Genomic DNA, 23,893 nt, shown 5'->3' with positions numbered 1-23,893 from the left:
TGTATGTCAGTGAATGGAGCTCCCAGGTATAAGAATTAACCATTTTTGAAACTGGACAATTTTATGTGCTCAAGGAATCTTCAGAATATCTTTTCACACCTCATTTATTTCCAAGCCATCTGAAACTAAAAATTCCACTGGCCCAAAATATAGTATACTTTTTTAAACTAGAGGAGTAAGAATGGTAAGCGGCTTTTGATTTGCATTCACACAACCTAAGTGATCTGGATATGAGCTGTTCTTGAAGATATCTGTTCTTTCCAAGTGACTGTTTTTGTAGCACATATCATAATGATGCATGGATATCTATTCAGTGTACATTATCTATAGTATACAAAATGTCTCATGTGTTAGATAAGGCTTAAATGATACTGTGATTTTTTTTTTAGTGTGTGTTTGTTGATGAGAAAAACTCTAAAAGGAATATTCTGAAGGTCTGATTTTTGAAAGTCACATGATGGTAACATTAGTTTTATTCATTTTCTCTTTAATGAGATGATTTTTCTCCAGTAGGCACTTTCATTTGTGTAGCTTCCTTTGGATTATCAAAATGCTTCTCTGATAACTGGGGGAAAGAGGCAAAAAGAATTTACAGAATCTGAAAAAGAATTAAAAGGAAAAAAGGTCTGAATTCCAGACTTTACAGCCCTTGTGTTAAAAATGTTTAAAAATAAATAAATGTAATTGCTAAAGTAGAAAAAGTATGCCTTTTACAAAACTAGCTATCCAGTATGAATGAGATCCTAAGTAGCTTTTATGCCTGCCTGAGCTGAACAAAATTGCAGAGTAAAGTCTGTAAACCCAAAAAGCCATTTTGACAGGCTCTGTGCGGCTCAATATTAATTTTTTTGCTTCTTACATTTAGAAAAGATTGTTTTCTCTGTTTCACTAAAGATAAGTCCTCCTGTCGTGACAGGACATATCAAGCAGGTGTAGACACACATATTCTGGTGACTAGAAAATGAAAGAACCACAGAACTTTAGAAATGAAATTAAAGCTTCCAGCCCTCAGCCCTCAGCTTGAAACAATTAAATGGTGTTAAGGGGAGATTAATGTGCAGTGTTGGGAATCGTAAGCTATAAAAATTGATCTTCACTATTGTGATCCAATATGACAAGTGATTGAAAGGGTTATGTTCCCCACTATTGAAGGAGGGAAATCAGTCCTGCTGGGGTTTGCTTAGATTTTCTTCTGTTTGCAAAGTTTCCTGCATCCTGTTATAAAATATTATGACCCTTTCCCCCACCTTTATGATGTGGTTTTCTTTTTTCTTTCCAAAAGAGTAAAAGAGAATGAAATGTTTCTTTACAACCTACCGTTCGGCTAGAAAGTAAGGGGCTTCCATCTAACCTTCATTACTAGAGATACTCAATTATACGGAAGTAAATAAGTAAAATGTTATTAACTCTGATTCTACACAGTTAACTAAGCATTTCTTTCACATTGTTTAAAATTGGGAGTTAGCCAATTCTCATTTCCTATGTTTTTATCTCTGTTTTATGACTTACTGTTATTCAAATACAGATTTCTTTAACAGTCAATCCTGGCCTCCTTTTAAAGTCAAAATGCAGATTTTAGTTTGTTGTTTGAAATTCTAGTAAAAGTTTTTCTTTTCAATATATTGTCTTATAACTTCAAAAATTTGAATTCTTATTTTTAATAACTTGAATATTTTAATTTTTAATTTGAGGTAAGAGAGTACAAACTAAAACTTATGTATTAAAAGTGGAAAGTGTTGGTAGAGAAGGAAAATTGTCACATTTTAGTAATGTTTTTGTTTTCATTTCCAGAAGTGTATACTAAAAGACAAATTTTATAAACAATTTTATGTACCTTAGTATACAATTTATTTTATTCAGCATGTTTTAAATAAAAAGCCAGTTTTCATTTCCCCTCTTTCCTTTTATTCTCTAGATTTAGTCTCCCTCAGACTTCGAACACTATTCATCCCTAATAGAAGTGAAGCTTTCTTTTCTGAGGCTCCTTATAAACATATTTTTTTTCTTTTGAACTGACTCATTTCTGCATTTAGCCTCACCCTTTACTTTTATTTTTACATCTGTGCTGTGCTTACTTTTATTTTTTGTGCTTACTTTTAAATAAAAAATTTAAATTAAAATTACACGCAGTTAAAATTGTAAATGGACAGATTTGACAATTTTATGATATGCATGAGTTTATATAAAAATTTGCCATATTTTAAAAATGTGTTAATGATTCTGGGTATACAATTTAAAGAGAGGTGATAGTAAGGTAATATTACAGATTAGAGCTAAATATATACATTTTTTCCTTATTTTAATTTCTGTTTGGTTGCTCAGTGATTCCCTAGGAAAAAAAGGACTTGAATATTACAGTAAATCTTAAGATAGTAACTTTGTACCTTGTTTTTAGAAAGAACATCTTGGTCTTTTTCACTGAAGAATTGAAGAACTGAAGAGTGTTGAATCTGCATTCAAAATGTAGCAGATTATCCTTTTGTTTATAATATAATGTATAGCCAAACTGTGGAGTAGTATTAAGTGTTACCTGATTAAACCCCTTGCCTTCAGCTGAGGCTTCATGCAAAAGAGCTTTTCTTTTCTTTCTCCAAATCTTAGAGACATGGTTCATAGACTTCCTTTTTCAAAGCATTCCAGTCAGGAGGTTCTTTCCAAGGTTTAATTTCCATTCCCTGTGAGGTATATAAAACAAAGATTATTATTCTCATTTTATAGATGGGAAACTTACACTCAGAAAAATTAAATGATTTTGCCTGGGATTTTTCATAGCAATAAATAACTATAATCTAGATCTCTTGATTTATTGTCTAATGTCCTTAGCTTGTTGGTGTTTTCTGTATTTAATAAGGCATGATTCTCTGAATTTATTTTCATACTTACCTCAAAAATTTTGTCATTTAATTGGAATTCTTTGTACACAGTGATTGTCTTTACATCATGTTGCTGACAATCTAGATGGAGAATGAAATTAGTTTACTTGCCCCATGTAAACAAATTTTTGAAACTCATAATTTCACAACTCTTGTTGGTTAACGTATTAGGAAGAAAACCCAATTCCTGGGCTAAGCAATTAACCTTATTGGGGACATGAGCAATTCTAATAAAGCTTATTTATTCAATGTTTTAATCATGATTGGGCTGAATTCTGTGGTCTTGTATCTTTATAACATCTGCTAATAGGTATATGTTTTGTAGTTTTGATTATAAGACATCTCTATTAAAAGACAATAATGTAATAAATTGATTAGTACAATTTTCATTTGGAAGAGTAGTAAGGCTCTATATTTTTTATCTCTAATGTGCTAATGAGGTTTTCATGTTACAGCAGCTTACTTTTCCTAACAGTTTCATAATTTTTCCTTTTACAGCCAGACGCTGAAATTTTTCCCATAAATTTTACATTCTGATGGCCTTGTAAATGAAAGGGAATCATTTCTGTTATCCAGAAATGGGATTTCACTGAAAGCAAACTATTTTTAGTATGCCTTTGAATTGTATAACCTTCAAGCAAATTTTGGTGTAAATCTAATTATGCCAGTCATGCTCATGCCTTTGAACTGACTTTGTCATTGTTTACAGAGAGGCAAAAGCAGCCACTTCCAGGAATGGAAGTAGTAACTAGAAATATTAAATCTGTGTATTTAGGGCTTTCAGCTTTCAAACTTTACAGCAATTATGAGTATATTTATACTGAATATTAACAAGCCATTTTGAGTGTAATCACTAGGCATTGTCTTTTGTTAGTGTAACTTTTTCCTGCAAACAATGCCAAGTGTTAAAATTGTTATTTTGCAGATTTGCCAAGGAAAAAAGGTTTGAGAGTTGCCTTTTAAAAAGTAGTCTAGGAATATTGCCAAGATCTAATTTTAATTTCATATTCTCTAGTAGTATTTGAGTTTTTATTATATTATGCTTCTAGTCTTACTCAACTTTTAGAGTGACTGGAGACTATAAATAATATTGCCTTGATAATGAGAATATTTGGTAAGAAAACTACTAAACAGGTATCCTTTACCATCAGTTTTATCGCTGCCATTTTATTGTTGGTCATTTCAGAAGTTTTTGAACATCTGCCTAAGTTCTGTGAACATGAAATTATATGGTTTTGCTTTGCAGTGTCATCCAAGAATATGTGATGTATATTTGTGAGGAATATATATATATATATATATATATATATATATATATGACATTTTTAAGTCCTTAAAGTGTTTGAAATAAAACTAACATTTTTCTTAGGTTTAGAGATAAATAGTGGAAAGCTGTCCACAAACTGTTAAAGATTATGCCCTGTTGTAGGTGGCTCCAGAAGAATTTAAGACCAGCATGGGCCGTGTGAATGCATGTTTGAAAAAGTCTCTCCCAGTCAATGTGAAATGGCTGCTGTGTGGTTGTCTCTGCTGCTGTTGCACACTGGGTTGCAGCCTGTGGCCTGTTATATGTCTCAACAAAAGAGTGAGTAATCATTTTATTGTATAATAATAATAAGAGCTAACATTTATGGAACACTTACTATGCACCAAGGACTCTTTCCAAGTACTTTACATGGTTTATTTAATTCTCATGACAATTTTACCCTTTTTTTAGAGTTAAGGAAACTCAGGAACAGAGAGATCAAGTTATTTGTCCAACCTTTATCAATACTTTATCACTTACTGTGGGTTCCCATCATTTTAAATAAATGCAATCTAAGTGAAGTACTTAAGTAATTATAAATGCAGGTAGGCTACTTACTCTTTTTATAAAACCTGAAGCCATGACTTAAGTTATTTCCAAGTTACGGGTATATGGGAGAGCTTCTTCTGATCTGAAGAAAAGCAGAAGTGAAAATAACCTACAAATTTTGGGGGAAAATCCTTAGTTTTGAACATGTTACAGTAACATTCTAACATAATATTACTAGTTATGCCATGGATTTAAGACTACTATCTTAATCTTATCTTCTTTAAAACTTCATTTTAGTTTTTGAAATTCTTTTCCCCAGTGGGAAGATATCTTTTAAAAATTTTAATTAAAGCCAATGAGGAAAATTAATTCATTTTTCCTGAAGTTTTTTCCTAGTACCATATTAATGATTTCATTTAAATTTTTAAGTAATATTTAGCCCACTAAATCAGATTGAAAATTATAGCACCTTGTGGAATAATTGGTGGCACAGTAGTTTCTTTAAGGCCAGAAATATTCCCAAAAAGTACTCATTATTATTTTTCCTCTCCATCTTTTTCCTATCTTCTTTAATGTCTATTTGAAAAAGACAAATAATAAAATAGTGCCTATGACTTTTTAATGGAAAAGTTAAGCATTTTCTTGATTCCCTTGATAACCACTAGTTGGTTAGAGCTTTACTTTAAATACAGCTTAGTTTATTGTTTGTCAAAGCATGTACAATATTTTCATATGGCTTTCTATTAGTAAAAAAGAAAGCTGACAGCATAAGTTCCTTTTCTTAACTGTTATATCTTACTTTTAAAAGTTATAATCTATAACTCCTACCTATCTCCATTATTTTAAAAGCTTCAATGTGAATTAATCATGATTTGGATTTCCCATCATATAAATATACCCAATCTCAATTACTTAAGAAGAGATTTTTTGGTTTTAATGTTATCCATTATCTATCTTTTTTTCTGATGTCCTATTTATGTTTTGCCTATTTGTAAATACTTCCACAAGAGGGCCTGAAATAAGGAAACCAGGTTTTTTTTGATCATTTGGTTTCACTATGAACGCTTCTAATGGAACATTCAGTGGAAGATAGGATAACATGGATGCTGTGATCTCTCCCTATTCTTCATTACTTTGGATAATTAAGAGTTCATACTGAAGTTGAGTTATATGTGTGTTCAAATTCCCTAATCTATCGATTTAAAAAGCTTAATTAATATAGATTTGCAAACTGTCATCCATGAGCCAAATGCAGCCCACCCTGTTGTTAAACATTTGAATCAATTACCAACATTTAAAAATCGGAATATTTAAAATAAAATTTGGGATATCTGGCCTCGTAAAATCTAAAGATCTGGCCATACTACACTTACATGCCTATATTTCAGCAGTCAGCTCTAGCTGAGTGGCAGCTGCTCCTTTTAAATAGGATAGTCTCTGGTTCACCACAGAACCTGCCTTGCTCTATTAGGCATTGTAGTTCACAGCCTCTGATTTTGTATATGTCATGTGGTCAACACTCTACTAGACAATGAAACATTAAGTACATGCTGATTACCTTGTTCAAAACACTGTCCTTTCTAGAGCCTCAGTCTCCTCACCTAGAAAATTGGGATAATATTACTTACTTTTAAAGAGGTTTTGATGATGAAGAGATTTAAGTACCTCATAGCTTTTTTGTCTACATGGAGAAATAGAAAATAAAATAAAATAATTTAAGAATTTTATGCCTTCACTACTGCTTCATAATTTGTAAAATAAGTTGTATAGACTATAATAGTTTAATTGGAAGGATGATTAACATTCATAAAGCCTAAATCCCTTATTTTACAGGTGTAGAAACTGAGATCCAGAGAGGTGAAGTAACTTTCTTAGGGTCACACAGCAAATAGCACAAGCAGAAAAATAATCCTTGCTTTGTTTTGTTTCGTTTTTGTCTCTAACACTGTATTCCCTTGACTACATCATATATCTTTCATCAAATTTCCTGAGATAAGAAACATTAGGATAAGTGATATGATAACTAGTTGGCCCACTGGGTTTTAATTCTCTAGCAGGGTTTGGAAAACTTTTTCGTAGAGAACCAGATAGTAAATATTTTAGGCTTTATGGGCCAGAGGTCTCTGTTGCAACTACATACCTGTGCCATTATGGCATGTAAACAGCTATAAATAATACATGAGTGAGCATTCCTGTGTCCTCATAAAACTTTATTTACAAAAACAGATAGTAGGCCAGATGTGGCCTGTGGGATAGGGTTTGCCATCCTTCTCTAGCCATCTCTAACTGAGTACCTAGCTTTATAGAAGTCATGTCTCTGTTTAGCCACAAAATACAATGGAAATAATAGGATTACTCTGTCCTACGTCAAAAAGTTGCTATGTGAACCAATGATTATAAAATGTTTCTAAGGAAAGAACGTCTATGTAAACAGTCTGCCTTATGAACTATATTATTAACCAGTATAATTCATGGACTTTTTCTTTTTTAATTTCAAAATATTAAGAGAGTACAAATGTTTTTGGTTACATGGATCACTTTTGTAATGTTTGAGTCATGGCTATAAGTGTGCCCGTCAACCAAATAGTGTTCATTATACCTGTTAGGTAGGTTCTTACCCCTCCCCCTTTCCCCCTCCCACTGCATGATTTCCACTGAATTTTACTTCCCTCTTTGCACATGTGTGCTCATCGATTGGTTCCAATTTAATAGTAAGTACATGTAGTATTTGTTTTTCCATTCACTAGATACTTTGATTATTATAATGGTTTCTACTTACATCCAAACTATTGCAAAAGACATTAATTTGTCCTTTTTATGGCTGAGTAGTACTCCTTGGTGTACATATACCACATTTTATTAATCCACTTATGAATTGATGGGCACTTAGGTTGATTCCTCATCTTTGCAATTGTTAATTATGCTGCAGTAAACATTTGAGTGCAGGTGTCTTTGTGATAAAAAGATTTCTTTTCCTTTGGGTAGATACCCAGTAGTGGGATTGCTGAATTGAATGATAGTTCTACTTTTAGTTCTTTGAAGAATCTCCATACTGTTTTCCAAAAAGGTTATACTAATTTGCAGTCCCACCAACAGTGTAGAAGCATTCCTTTCTCTCTGCATCCATGCCAGCATATATTGTTTTCAAAATTTTTAATAAAAGCCATTCTAACTGGGGTAAGGTGATAGCTAATTGTTTTAATTTGCATTTCCCTGATGATTAGTGACACTGAACATTTTTTCATATGTTTGCTGGCCATTTGTCATCTTCTTTTGAAAAGTTTCTGTTCATGTCTTTTGCCCACTTGTTAATGGGGTAGTTTTTTTTTTTTTCTTGCTGACTTGCTTGAATTCTTTGTAGATTCGGCATATTGGCCCTCTATCAGATATATAGTTTGTGAATATTTTCTCCCATTCTGTAGATTGTCTATTTGCTCTGTTGATTAGCTGTGCAGAAGGTTTTTAGTTTAATCAAATCCCCTTTATTTATTTTTGTTGTTGCTGTAATTGCCATTGGGGTCTTTGTCATAAATTCTTTCCCTAGGCTGATACCTATAAGAGTTTTTTCTACATTTTCTTCTAGAATTCTAATGGTTTCATGTCTTACATCTAAGTCTTTTATCTATCTTGAATTAATTTTTTTAAGTGGTAAGAGATAGGGCTCCTGTTTCATTCTTCTGCATGTGGCTATCCAATTTTCCCAGCACCGTTTATTGAATGGGGCTTCTCTTCCTCAGTGTGTTGTCTGCTTTGTCAAAGATCAGTTGGTTGTAAGTACATGGTTTTATATCTGGGTTCTCTCTTCTATTCCATTGCTCTGTGTCTTTATTTATTGTACCAATACCATGCTGTTTTGGTTACTATAGCCTTGTAGTATAGTTTGAAGTCTGGTAATGTGATGCCTCCAAATTTGTTCTTTTTGCTTAAGATTGCTTTGGCTATTCAGGATCTTTTCTGGTTCCAAATGAAGTGTAGAATTATTTTTTCTAGATCTCTGAAGTATGGTGTTGATATTTTGATATTGAATGCATTGAATCTGTAGATTACATTAGGTAGTATGGACAGTTTAACAATATTGATTCTACCAATCCATGAGCATGGTATGTTTTTCCATGTGTTTGTATCCTCTACAATTTCTTTCTTTCCAAAGCATTTCATAGTTCTGCTTTAGAGATCTTTCACCTTCATGGTTAAGTATATTCCTAGATATTTTATTTTATTTGTAAGTGTTGTGAATAGTATTGAATCTTTGATTTGACTCTCAGTTTGACTGTTATTGGTATACAGAAATGCTACTGATTTATGTACATTGATTTTGTAACCTGAGTCTTTGCTGTATTTATCAATTCCAGGAGTTTCTTGGTGGAGTCTTTAGGATTTTCTAAATACAAGATCATATTGTCAGTGCAAAGCAATAGCTTGACCTCGTTTTTCCCTATTTGGATACTCTTTATTTCTTTCTCTTGCTTGATCACTTTGGCTAGGACTTCCAGCACGCTATTGAATAGAAGTGATGACAGTGGGCATGCTTATCTTGTCCTAGTTTTAAGGGGAATGTTTTCAACTTTTCCCCATTCAGCATGATGTTGGCTGTGGGTTTGTCATATATGACTTTTTAAATTTTGAGATATGTTCCTTCTATGCCTAGTTTGTTGAAGGTTTTTGTCATGAAAGGGTGCTGGATTTTGTGGAATGCTTTTTCTGCATCTATTGAGATGATCATGTGGTCTTTTGCTTCTGTTTATGTGGTGAATCACATTTATTGATTTTCATATGTTGAACCATACTTGTATCCAAGGTATGAAGCCTGCTTAGTCATGGTGGATTTTTTTTTTGATATGCTGTTGAATTCAGTTTGCTAGTATTTTATTGAGGATTTTTGCATCTGTATACATAAATGATATTGCTCTGTAGTTTTCTTTTTTGTTTTTGTTGTTGTGTCTTTTCTTGGCTTTGGTATTAAGGTGATACTGGCTTTGTAGAATGAGTTGGGGAGAATTCTCTCCTTCTTAATTTTATAGAATAATTTCTGTAGCATGGGTACCAGCTCTTCTTTGTAGGTCTGGTAAAATTTATCTGTGAATCCATCTGATCCGGGGCTTTTTTGTTGTTGTGGGAGGTTTTTTATTACTGCCTTGATCTCACTGCTCATCATTCATCTATTCAGGAATTCTGTTTCTTCCTGATTGAGGTTTGGGAGGTTGTATGTTTCCAGAAATTTGTCCATTTCCTTTACATTTTAAAGTTTATGTGTGTAGAGATTTTCATAGTATTCATGAATGATATTTTGTATTTCTGTGGTATCAGTTATAATGTCTTTTTCATTCCTGATTGCAGTTATTTGGGTCCTTTCTCTTCTATTCCTGCCTAATCTGGCAAGAGGTCTGTCAATTATGTTTATGTTTTCAAAGAACCAACTTTTTGTTTCATTGATCCTTTGTATTATTTTTTTGTCTTCCGTTTCATTTAGTTTTGGTCTGACCTTAGTTCTTTCTTTTCTTCTGCTGGCTTTGGGTTGGGGTTGCTCTTCCTTTTCTAGTTACTTGAGATGTGTCACTAGATTGTTAATTTGTGATCTTTCTTTTTGATGTAGGCATTTAAGGCTATGAATTTTGCCCTGAGGAATGCTTTTGCTGAGTCCCATAGATTTTGATAGCTTGTGTCCCCTTTGTCTCTCAACTCAGAGAATCTTTTTATTTCCATCTTAATTTCATTCTTGACCCAATAATCCTTCAGCAGCAGGTTGTTTAACATCTACAACTTTGTGTAGGCTTTAGTGTTTCTCTTTTGATTGATTTCTAGTTTTATTCCAATGAGGTCTGAGAAGATACATGGTATAATTTCGATTTTTTTGAATTGGTGAGATCTGATTTTTTTGCCGAAGACATGATCAGTCTTGAAGAATATCCCATGTGCTGCTGAGAAGAATGTATATTCAGTAGTTTAGGGGTAGAATGTTCTGTAAATGTCTGTTAGGTCCATTTGATTTAGAGTCTGGTTTAAGTTCATTGCTTCATTATTTATTTTCTGCTTTGATGATTTGTCCAGCTCTGACAGTGGAGTGTTGATGTCCCTGGCAATTACAGTGGTGCTATTTTTGAGGTTTATATTTATTTATTTATTTATTTATTTATTTATTTATTTATTTATTTATTTTTGCTTAGCTCTAGTAAAATTTGCTTTACGTATCTGGGAGCTTAGGTGTGTATATATTCTGGATTGTTATATCTTCTTGTTGAATTGCTCCCTTTACCATTATATAATGACCCTCTTTGACTTTCTTTACCTTTGTTGGTTTAAAGTCAATTTTATCTGATATGAGAATGGCTACACCTGCTCTCTTTTGATTTCCATTTGTGTGGAATATTTTTCCATCGTTTCATATTGAGTCTGTGTCATCAACATTTTCTTTAGCAAATTAGGTGATAGAGAAAAGCAATGTAGATGTGGATACCTCATCTCCCTTGGCTCTGGCATGATTTCACAGTTATATGATACATGAAATGAGGCTTTTCATTTAACTATTCTTACATCTATATCTACCACTGAAACAAACTGTGATACTGTATCAGTTTTCAGGCCTCATGACACCACCTTTATTTTATTTTTTTATTTTTATTTTATTTTTTTTGTTTTTGAGAGAGAGTCTTGCTCTGTTGCCCAGGCTAGAGTGCCATGGCGTCACGTTCACAGCAACCTCAAACTCCTGGGCTCAAGCAATCCTCCTGCCTCAGCCTCCCGAGTAGCTGGGACTACAGGCATGTGCCACCATGTCTGGCTAATTTTTTTCTATATATATTTTTAGCTGTCTAGATCATTTCTTTCTATTTTTAGTAGAGACGGGGTCTCACTCTTGCTCAGGCTGGTCTTGAACTCCTGACCTTCGAGCAATCCTCCCACCTTGGCCTCTCAGAGTGCTAGGATTACAGGCATGAGCCACCGCGCCCAGCCAGCCACCTTTAAATTTGAATTTACTTTTAACCTTTCCATTTTTTTTTTTGCTTTAGTACTCACTAAGTTGGGAGGACTATTCAGAGGGAAGGGACTATTTTAGGAGATAGAGGTTATAATTCACCATCTTGTTTGATTCTGTGTTTTTGTATACAGTTATAAAAAGAAGAAAAACATATGATAGAAACAAAAGCCCCCGGCCAGACGCGGTGGCTCATGCCTGTAATCCTAGCACTCTGGGAGGCCGAGGCGGGTGGATCGTTTGAGCTCAGGAGTTCGAGACCAGCCTGAGCAAGAGTGAGACCCCATCTCTCCTAAAAATAGAAAGAAATTATATGGACAACTAAAAATATATACAGAAAAAATTAACCGGGCATGGTGGCGCATGCCTCTGGTCCTAGCTACCCGGGAGGCTGAGGCAGGAGGACTGTTTGAGCCCAGGAGTTTGAGGTTGCTGTGAGCTAGGCTGATGCCACGGCACTCTAACCTGGGCAACAGAGTGAGACTCTGTCTCAAAAATAAATAAATAAATAATAATAAAATTTTTTTAAAAGTTTAAAAAAATTTAAAAAAAGAAACAAAAGCCCTATCCATACATTATGCCATATGGAAAAGAAAGTTAGTTTATGCAGTGAGAGATAAATAGTCCTGCCAAGAGTTAAGCAAATTACCTGTAATCTCTGTATAATTTAGGCCTTTCATTCATGCTTTTCACAAAATACATTTTGTGCTCTTAGCAAATATAGCATGCAGAAAGCTAGTGTAGAGTTTATTATAACTTGGTCATAGCATATTTTTTCTTTATCATCTTTGAACCTTTTAATATTTGTATTGAACTTGAGTCATTTGGTTACAGCTATGTATGAGAAAATGATGATGTTTATGACATGTAAGTACTAAAAGCTGATAAATTTGCTTCCTTTGTTTTTTTGTATTTGTAGTAGGTTTTACCGTCTTAAATGTATGTAGGCTTTTCTCTGCTTTGCAAAAGTACAATGGTTGATATTGAGACAACCTTGATACTTTTCTCAGTTTGAGAGTTATACATCTAGTTTTTTAAAATACATTATTGAGAAATAATTTAGATACCATAGTTTACTCATATTAAGAGGACAATTTATTAAATTTTAATATACTTATAGAGTCATGCAACCACCACTGTGATGTAATTTTAGAACATTTTCTTCATTCTAAAAGGAAACTTTATGACCATTTGTAGTCACTCCCCATTTCATCCTAATCTTCCCAGCCCAAAGAAACCATTAATCTACTTTCTCTCTTATAGTTGCATTTTTTATTATTATGGGTACAAAATAGTTATATATCTTTATAGAGTACATGTGAAATTTTGAAACAGGCATATAATGTGACTTAATCAAATCAGAGTAATTGGGGTATCCATCACATCAGACATTTATCATTTCTTTGTGTTAAGAACATTCCAGTTCTACTGTTTTAGTTATTTTAAAGTATACCCTAACTTAGTCTTGATTATAGTCACTTTGCTGTACTATCAAATATTCTTCATTCTATCTGACTATGGTTTCGTATCCATTAACCACCCTCACTTTATCTCTGCCTACCCGATACACTTCCCAGCCTCTGGTAACCATCATCCTATTCTTTGTCTCCAGGAAATCAGTTGTTTTTAATACTTAGCTCACACATGTGAGTGAGAACATGCAAGGTTTGTCTTTCTATGCTTGGCTTATTTCACTTAATGTAATGTTCTCAAGTTCCATCCATGTTGTTGCACATGGCAGGATTTCATTCTTTTACGTGGCTATATAATATTCCATTCTGTATATGTACCACAGTTTCTTTATCCATTCATCCGTAGATGAACAATTAGGTCAATTCCAAATATTGGCTATTATGAATAGTGCTGCAATAAGCATGGAGGTGTGGATATCTTTTCAATATACTGAATTCCCTTCTTTTGGATATATACGTAGCAGTGGAATTGCTAGGTCATATGGTAGTTCTATTTTTAGTTTTTTGAGGAACTTCCATATTGTTCTCCATAGTGTGCACTATTTTACATTCCCACCAACAGTGTACAAGGGGTCTCCCTTTCTCCACATCCTCATCAGCATTCATTATTGCCTAGGTTTTTTTTTATAAAAAGCCATTTTAACTGTGGTGAGATGGTATCTCATTGCAGTTTTAATTTGCATTTCTCTGATGACTAACGATGTTGAGCATTTTTATGTACCTGGGCAACCAAATTGGAAAGGAAGAAGTCAAATTATCCTTGTTTGTAGATGATATGATCTTATATCTGAAGAAACCTAAAAACTCCACCAAAAAAGCTATTAGAACTGATAAACAATTTGAATAAAGTTGCAGGATACAAAATCAACATACAAAAATGAGTAGCATTTCTATATGCCAACATTGAACAATCTGAAAAAGAAACCAAGAAAATAATCCCATTTATAATACCTACAAGTAAAAAAAAATACGTAGGAATAAACTTAACCAAAAAAGTGAAGGATCTCTATAAGGAAAACTATAAAACATTGATGAAAGAAATTGAAAAGGACACCAAGAAATGGAAAGAAATTCCATCCTCATAGATTAGAAAAATCAATATTGTTAAAATATACCTACTACCCAAAGCAGTCTGCAGGTTCAGTACAATCTCCATCACAATACCAATGGCATTCCTCACCAAAATTGAAAAAATAACCCTAAAATTTCTAAGGAACCACAAAAGGCACAGAATAGCCAAAGCTTCCTGAGCAAAAGAACAAAGCTGGAGGAATCACATTACCTGACTTCAAATTGTACTATAGACCTGTAGTAGCAAAAACAGCATGGTACTGGCATAAAAGAGACACATAGACCAATGGGACAGAATAAACAACCCAGAAATAAATCCACACATCTGTAGTGAACTTATCTTCAACAAAGGTACCAAGAACATACAGTGGGGAAAGGACAGTCTCTTCAATAAATGGTGCTGGGAAAACTGGATATCAATATATGGAAAAATGAAACTAGCAACTTATCTCTCACCATATGCAAAAATCAAATCAAAATGGATTAAAGACTGAAATCTAAAACCTGAAACTATGAAACTGCTAAAAGAAAACATTGGGGAAAGGCTTTAAGACATTGGTTGGGCAACCAAAGCAAGATTAGACAAATGAGATCACATTAAGTTAAAAAGCTTCTGTACAGCAAAGGAAATAATCAACAAAGTGAAGAGACAACCCATACAATAGGAGAAAATATTTGAAAATTACCCATCTGACAAGGGCTTAATACTAGAGTATATGAAGTACTCAATAGGAAAAAATTAAATAATCCATTTAAAAATGGGCAAAAGATCTGAATAGACATTTCTCAAAAGAAGACATTCAAATGGCGAACAGATCTGTTTGCACTTCGGGGCATTTCATGTATAGCATCCATACAGTATGTATTTTTATGGCTAGCTTTTGAGACTGAGCATAATGATTTTTATTGCAGAAAAATGTACATGACATAAAATTTGCCATTTAAGCAGTTTAAAGTATATAATTCAGTGGCTTTAAGTACATTGCCAGTGCTATGCTACTACCACCACTATCTAGTTTAAGAACTCTTTCATGACCTGCAAGGCATCACCTTAATACCCATGCAACCATCACCATGGTTCCATGTCTCTCCTCATTTTCCTTACCCTCAGTTAGGAAGTTAAGGAGCATTCTGTCTGGTGTTTTGCAGAAGAATTTAAGAAGGATTCCTATTAATTCTTTTGTAAATATTTGGGAGAATTTACCAATGAAGCCATCTAGTCTTGGTATTTTTTTTTTCTTGGTGGGTTTTCAGTTACTTATTCAATCCCTTTACTTGTTTGTTACATGTCTATTCAGATTTTCTGTTTCCTTTTTTTGCACTATTTATGTTAACATTGGTAGGTATGTCATAACAATTTTTATTTTTAACTTTTTTATTTCAGCATATTACGGGGGTACAAATCTTTAGGTTACGTATATTACCCTTGCCCTACCCGAGTCAGAGCTTCAAGTGTGTCCATCTCCCAGACAGTGCACACCACACCAATTAGATGTGTATATACCCATCCTCTCCTTCCCCCTCCCATCTGACTGACCCCTGATGTATGTTATTACTATATGTGCACTTAAGTGTTGAACAGTTAATACCAATTTGAAGGTGAGTACATGTGGTGCTTGTTTTTCCATTCTTGGAATACTTCACTTAGTGGAATGGGTTCCAGCTCTATCCAGGATAATACAAGAGGTACTATATCACCATTCTTTTTGTGGGTGAGTAGAACTCAATGGTATACATATACTACATTTTATTAATCCACTCATGTATTGATGGGCACTTGGGTTGTTTCCACATCTTTGCAATTGTGAACTGTGATGCTATAAACATTTGAGTGCAGATGTCTTTTATATAGAATGTCTTTTGCTCTTTTGGTTAGATGCCCAGTAATGGGATTGCTGGATCAAATGATAGTTCTACTTGTATCTCTTTCGGGTATCTGCATATTGCTTTCCACAGAGGTTGTACTAGTTTGCTGTCCCACCAGCAGTGTATGAGTGTTCAAATCTTTCTGCATCCACACCAATGTTTATTGTTTTGGGACTTTTTGATAAAGGTCATTCTCACTGGAGATAAGTGATATATCATTGTGGTTTTGATTTGCATTTCCCTGATGATTAGAGATACTGAGCATCTTTTCATATGTGCAATAGCCATTAGTCTATCTTCTTTTGCAAAGTTTCTGTTCATGTCCTTTGCTCACTTTTTGATGGGGTTATTTGATTTTTTCTTGCTGATCTTCATGAATTCTATATAGATTCTAGTTATCAGCCCTTTATTGGATGTGTAATACGCGAATATTTTCTCCCATTCTGTAGGTTGTCTATTTGCTCTTGTGATAGTTTCCTTGGCTCTGCAGAAGCTTTTTAATTTGATCTGGTTGCATTTATTTATTTTTGTTGTTGCTGTGATGCTGTGATAGTCTTTGGGGTCTCTTGCATAGATTCTTTGCCTAGGCCAATGTCTATAAGAGTTTTTCCAATATTTTCTTCTAGAATTCTTATAGTTTCATGCCTTAGGTTTAAACCTGTTATCCACCGTGAGTTGATTTTTGTGAGAGGTGAAAGGTGTGGATTCTGTTTTAGTCTTCTACATGTGGCTATCCAATTTTCCCAGCACTATTTATTGAATAAGGATTCCTTTCTCCAGTGTATGTTTCTGTCTGCTTTGCCAAAGATTAGATGGCTATATGAGGATGGTTTTATATATATAGGTTCTCAGTTCTGTTCCTTTGGTCCATGTCCCTGTTCTTGTGCCAGTACCATGCTGTTTTAGTTACTATAGCCTTACAGTATAGCCAGAAGTCTAGTAAATTGATGTCTCCCAATTTGTTCCTTTTTGCTTAAGATGGTTTTGCTATATGGGATCTTCTCTGGTTCCATAAGAATCATAGAATTATTTTTTCTACTTCTGTGAAAAATGATATTGATGTTTTAATAGTGATTGCATTAAATCTGTAGATCACATTGGGTAGTATAGACATTTTAACAATGCTGATTCTACCGACCCATGAGCATGGTATGGTTTTCCACCTGTTTATATCCTCTGCTATTTCCTTCCTCATTGTTTCATAGTTCTCCCTGTACAGGTCTTTTACCTCCTTGGTTAAATATATTCCTAGGTATTTTACTTTCTTTGTTGCTATTCTGAAGGGTATTGAGTCTTTGATTTGGTTCTCAGTTTGACTGTTATTGGCATATAGGAATGCTGCTGATTTCTGTACATTGATTTTGTAACCTGAGACTTTGCTGAATTTGTTTATCAATTTTAGTAGTCTCATGGCAGAATCTTTGGGGTTTTCTGGATATAAGATCATATCATCAGCGAAGAGCAATAGTTTGACCTCTTCTGCCCCCATTTAGATGCCCTTGATTTGCTTCTCTTGTCTGTTTTCTCTGGCTAGGACTTCCAGCAACATGTTGAATAGAAGCAGTTATAAGGGGCAACTTTGTCTGGTTCCAGTTCTAAGTGGGAATGCTTTCAGTTTTTTCCATTCAGTATGATGTTGGCCGTGGGTTTGTCATGTATGGCTTGTATCATTTTTAGGTATGTCCCGTCTATGCCTATTTTTTTAAGCATTCTTGTCATAAAAGAGTGTTGAATTTTGTCGAATGCTTTTTCTCCATCTATTGAGAGGATCATATGGTCTTTTTATTTTTGCTTCTGTTTATGCAGTGAATTACATTTATAGATTTGTGTATGTTGAACCATCCCTGCATCTCTGGGATGAAGCCCACTTGGTCGTGATGGATTAATTTTTGATAAGCACCTGAATTCGATTTGCTCGGATTTGGTTGAGATTTTTTGCATCTCCATTTGTAAGGGATGTTGATTTGTAGTTTTCTGTTTTTGTTGTGTCCTTTCCTGGTTTTGGTATCAGGGTTATGTTGGTTTCACAAAATGTTTTGGGGAGGATTCCTTCCTTCTCGATGTTGTGGAAAAATTTCTGCAGGATAGGCACCAGTTCTTTGTAGTTCTGGTAAAATTCGGGTGTGAATCCATCTGGTCCAGGACTTTTTGGGAAGGTTTTTTAGCACTGTTTCAATTTCAGTATTTGATATTGGTCTGTTCAGTAATTCTGTTTCTTCCTGATTGAGCCTAGGGAGGCTGTGTGTTTCTAAGAATTTGTCTGTTTCCTCCACATTTTCTAGTTTATGTGCATAGAGATTTTTGTAGTATTCGTAGATTATATTTGCAGGGAGTTAGCTACACTCTGAGCAAAATTGGGTCCCTTTGGCCGAAGTCATCACGAGGGATATGGAAATAATAGAAAATAGAGAATATATAAATAAAAGAAGACACAGAGATGAAAGTATAGTTTAAAAGATGGGGGAGTCAGGGGGTTCTCCAGCAGTCCTGTGAGCTGTGAGGCCATGAGTGAAGTACCACATCAGTATTTATTGGTGCAGCAATCAGTTGCCAGTGGTAACAGATTTACATAATAACAGGTAGTTCATTTAGGTTTAAAGTCTCCCCAAAAGCTTCTAGAGATCCCTTAATTAACTCTATCTATGTGAGCAAATGGTTACAGAATTTTTCTAAGATAAACTTCTAAGTCCTAAGATAAAACTGTCACTTACCAGAAAGGCTAAATAAAAACATAGGCCTCTATATTTCTTTATCTGGTTTCTTGTTGATTAAGACAAGTAGTCAGGAGTGAAGCAGGAACTGTCCCTTAGGCCAGTGGTCTCTAGCTGCAGGTGTCTGTCAGGCGGGCATTCTTTGATCAGTTCCCAACCTGTGACCACACACTGAGCCTTGTCCTACAGAGGCGTCAGGCACAAGCAGCCTTCAGGTCTGAGATAGTGTCACCATTGAAATGCTCCTGACCGGTAAGATGCCCTCCTGAGGTGAAGCAGCTTTTGATCTATGAACTAACACATTCATATATTCCTTCAAGTCAAAGCCCTGCAAAACTCTTGAAATCTTTTATGTCTCTTATAGGCCAACAGATATTTTGTATTTCTGTGGCATCAGTTGTAATTTCTCCTATTTCATTCCTGATGGAGCTTATTAGAGTTCTTTTCTGTTTCTCGTTAATCTAGCTAGAGGCATGTCAATTTTGTTTATTTTTTCAAGGAACCAACTTTTTGTTTTATTAATCTTCTGTATAGTTTTTTATTATCAATTTCATTTAGTTCTGCTCTGATCTTTGTTATTTCTTTTCTTCTGCTGAGTTTGGGGTCGGTTTTCTCATCCATTTCAAGTTCTTTGAGACAATTCATTAGGTTGTGTATTTGTGATCTTTCTGTCTTTTGGATGTAGGCATTTATTGATATCAATTTTCCTCTCAGGACTGCTTTAGCTGTGTCCCAGATTTTGATCACTTATGTCTCCTTTATCATTTATTTAAAGAATCTTTTGATTTCCATCTTTATTTCCTCCTTAACACAATAATTGTTCAACAGAAGGTTGTTTCGATTCCATGACTTTGTGTAGAGATGAGAGTTTCTGTTGCAGTTGATTTCTAATTTTATTCCACTGTGGTCTGAGAAGATGCATGGTATAATTTCTATTTTTTTTAATTTTTTGAGATATGCTTTGTGGCCTAGGATATGGTCATTCTTAGAGAATATCCCATGAGCTGATGAGAAAAACGTATATTCAGTGGTTTGGGGTTCTGTAAATGTCAGTCAGGCCCATTTTTCTAGAGTTCTGTTTAAGTCCATTGTTTCTTTGTTTATTTTCTGTTTGGAGGATCTGTCCTGTTCTGTCAGATGAGTGTTGAAGTCTCCAGCTATTCAGGTGTTGCTGTTTATCATTTTGTTTAGATCAAGTAGGATTTGCTTTATGAATCTGGGTGCACCTGAGTTAAGTGCATAAATATTTAGAATTGTTATGTCTTCTTGTTGAATTGTACCCTTCACCATTATATAATGATTCTCTTTGTCTTTGATCACTTTTGTTGATTTGAAGACTAAGTTATCTCAGATCAGAACTGCCACGCCAGCTTTCTTTTGGCTTCCCTTTGCTTGAAATATTGTTTTCCATCCCTTCACCTTGAGTCTGAATGCATTCTTGTGGGTTAGATGTGTTTCCTGAGGACAGCAGATACTTGGCTTGTGTATATTTATTTATTCCGCCAGCCTATGTCTTTTTAGTGGGAAGTTCAAGCCACTCACATTTATTGAGATAATTGGTAAGTGGGGCAGATTTGTGTTCCTCCTGTTGAGTTGAACTTTGTTGCTTTGTTTTCTGTCTTGACCCGTTATAGTATCTGTCTTTTGACTTTTAGGTTTTTTATGACTTTACATTCATGAGTGTTTATTGTGCTGATCCATGCGTAACACTGTTTTGAGTACTTCCTGGATGGCAGTTCTTGTTCCCTCAAGTCTTTGCTTGTCTGAGAAGGTCTTTATTTCTCCTTCATATATAAAACTTAATTTTTCAGGGTGCAAGATTCTAGGCTGGGCATTATTCTGTTTGAGAAGAGTAAGAATGGGGCCCCAGTCTCTTCTTGCTTGTAAGGTCTCAGTTGAGAAGTCTGCCATTATTCTGTTGGGTTTTCCTTTGTACCTTACATGCTTCTTTTGCCTTACAGCTCATAGGAGTACCTCTCCGGTGGTTATTTTGGACAGTCTAATGACTGTGTGTCGTGGTCTCTTCCTGTTTGCATTGAATCTCCCAGGAATCCTTTGAGCTTCTTGTACCTAGATATCTAGATTTTTACCAAGTCCTGGGAAATTTTCCTCTATTATATCCTCAAATAGCTTATCCAACCCTTGAGTATTTTTTCTTCACCTTCAGGGATGCCTATGATTCTCATATTAGGCCTTTTCACATAATCCCACATTTCTTGTAGGCTTTGATCTTTTCTCTAATTTCTCTGCTCTATTTCTGTGACTGACTTATTTAATTGAAAGGTGTTATCTTCAATCCCTGAGATCCTTTCTTCTGTTTGATCTACCCTGTTCTTGAGGCTTTCCACTGTGTTTTGTAATTCCTTGAATAAATTCTTCATTTCCAAAAGTTCGGTGTGATTTTTCTTTAATATTTCAATTTCTTTATTGAATTTTGCTTCCAAGTCCTGGATTTTCTTTTTCTTTTTCTTTTCTTTCTTTTTTTTTTTTTTTTTTTTTGTGTGTGTGTGTGTGTGTGGTTTCTTTGTGTTGGTTATCCATCTTTTCTTGCATATATTGAGTTTTCTTACAATCCATGTTCAAAATTCTTCTTCTGTCATTTTAGTGTTCTGAATTTGGTTGTCAATTCCTAGAGATCTGGTGTTCCCCTTTGGGGGAGTGCTTTCCATTTGATTCTTCATACTTCCAGAGTTTTTTTGCTGATTCCTTCCCATCTGGATTGCTTGTTGCTTCTTACCTTTAGATTTTCATTTGGAGAATGGCCAAGACTTTCTGTTTCTATTTGAGGCAATTCTGGGAATTCATTTCATCTGGTTCATCTAATTCATTGGATATAATTGTTTTTAATATTCTAATCTTTATTTTTCTGTGAAATTGTTAGTAATGTCCCCAGTTTAATTTCTGATTCTAGTAATTTGAGTCTTGTATTCTTTCTCTTTTTTTCTTAATTCTTTTGGATAGCTGAAGGTTTATCAAATCTGTTATTCTTTTCAAAGAACTAACTTTTGGTGTTGTTCATTTTTTTATATTGTTTTTATATTCTGTATTTCATTTGTCTCCACCCTACTCTTTACTTTTTTCCTTTTTTCTGCTATGTTTGAATTTAATTTGCTCTATTTATTCTAGTTCTATAAGGTCTAAAATTCGGTATTGGTTCAAGATCTTTCTTCTGTCTTAAGGTAGGCATTTTCAGCTTGCAGTTTCCTTCTAAGCAATGCTTTATTACATTCCATAAGCTTTTGTATGTTGTGTTTTTGTTTTCATTTGTTAAAGTATTTTCTAATTGCCCTTGTGAGCTCATTGGCCTATTACTTGTTTCAGAATATGGTGTTTAATTTTCCTATTTGTGAATTGTCCAGTTCTCTTATGATTTCTAGTGTCATTCCCTTGTTAGTGGAGAAAATACTTTGTATGAATTTAATTGTTTTAAATTTAATGAGACTTGTTTTGTGACATAGCTTATGGCCTCTCCTGAGAAATGCTCCATCTACACTTGAGAAGAATTTATATTATATTGTTGTGAATGGAGTGTTCTGTATGTCTATTTGGTCTAGTTGGTTGATAATATTGTTCAATATTAGTCAAGTCTTATATTTATTGATCTTCTGCATAGTTTTATCCCTTATTGAAAGTGGGGTATCAAATTCTCTGTTATTGTGGAACTATCTATTTCTCCCTTCAGTTTTGTCAACTTTTTTTCACATATTTTGTGTGTCTGTTAGTTGTAACTAACAGGTAACGTGTGTCTGTAATTGTTGTTTCTTGATGGATATATCCTTTTATCAGTATATACTCTTATGGACTGAATTTCTCCCTCTCCTCTCCCCTTTCTTTTCTCCCCTGCCCCCATTCCCCTTCCCTCCTCCTCTCCCTATCCCCACTATGTGAAGGTACAGCAAGAAGGCAGGTGTCTACAAGCCAGGAAGAGGGCCCTCACCAGATCCTGACCATGCTGGAACCATGATCTCGGATTTCCCAGCCTCCAGAACTGTGAGAAATAATGTGTTTTTTAAGCCACCTAGTCTATGGTATTTTGTTATAGCAGCCTGAGCAAACTAAGATGGATACACACACACACACATATACACACACACTCTCACACACACACTGATTCTCTTTTTATTTTGTACCTTTGTAAAATTTAAAGTCTATTTTGTCTGATGGTATGGCCACCTCAGCTCTTTTTTGGTTACTATTTACATAGAATATCTTATTCCGTCTTTTTACTTTTCAGCCTATTAATATCTGTGTCTTTGAATCTAAATGAGTTTCATGTGCACAACATATAGATGGATCATGTTTTTTAATCCATTTGCATATCTCTACCTTTAATCTATTTACATTTATAAAATCATTGATGATAATTTATTAGCTTGCTAGACCTGCTATCACAAAGTACCATGGACTGGGTGGCTTAACCAACAGAAATGTATTTCCCTACAGTTCTGGAAGCTGTAAATCTGAGATCAAGATGTCAGGAGGGTTGTTTTTTCCTGAGGCCTCTCTCCTTAGCTTGTAGGTGTCTTCTCCCTGTGTCTTCAAATGGTCTTCCCTCTCTGCATGGCTGTATCTTAATCTTCTCCTCTTATAAGAACACTGGTCATATGGAATTAGTACATTTCCTAAATACCTCATTTTAACTTAATTGCCTCTTTAAATATCCTATCTCCAAATATAGTCACATTCTGAGGTGCTAGGGATTGTTATTTCAACATACCAATTTTGAGGGAGTATAATTTGGCCTGTAACACATAAGGAAGACTTACTTTTACTATGCTGATTTTTTTTTTCATGTGTCATATCTTTTTTCATTCCTCAATTCCTCCATTACATTATATTTAATTGAGTTTTGTAGTATACTGTATACCTTCTTATTTCCTTTTCTGTGTATTTTTTAGTTATGTTCTTAGTTGTTACAATTAACATTTTAACACATTGCCACACTAGAAAAAAAAATTTTCCTTGGGGCCACGGTGATTTATTAGGAAAATAGAATAAAAGCTTCAAAAACAAAACGATCCTTTCTAATTTAATAAAAAATGTGTTACTTTTTATTGTTTTCTGTGTGTGAGTTATGTACAACTTGAAAAATAGTACTCAGAGCTCCCAAGGTGAAGAGACATGTGAGTTAC

The 23,893-nt window shown here is 34.3% G+C and overlaps 1 protein-coding gene across 1 annotated transcript in view; it reads left to right on the top strand.

The window, feature by feature from the left end:
- Nucleotides 1-23,893, top strand: part of CHIC1 (cysteine rich hydrophobic domain 1) — an 86,600-nt gene that overhangs the window by 20,117 nt on the left and 42,590 nt on the right. The window contains exon 3 of the mRNA XM_045537525.1: nucleotides 4,303-4,458. Within this exon, the coding sequence (XP_045393481.1) occupies nucleotides 4,303-4,458 (156 nt within the window). The remainder of the gene's footprint in view (nucleotides 1-4,302; nucleotides 4,459-23,893) is intronic.

Source organism: Lemur catta, chromosome X (genome assembly GCF_020740605.2).
Source record: "Lemur catta isolate mLemCat1 chromosome X, mLemCat1.pri, whole genome shotgun sequence".
Lineage (NCBI taxonomy): Eukaryota > Metazoa > Chordata > Mammalia > Primates > Lemuridae > Lemur > Lemur catta.
Note: the sequence above shows the minus strand (reverse complement) of the source record. Positions and strands in the feature narration are given on the sequence as shown.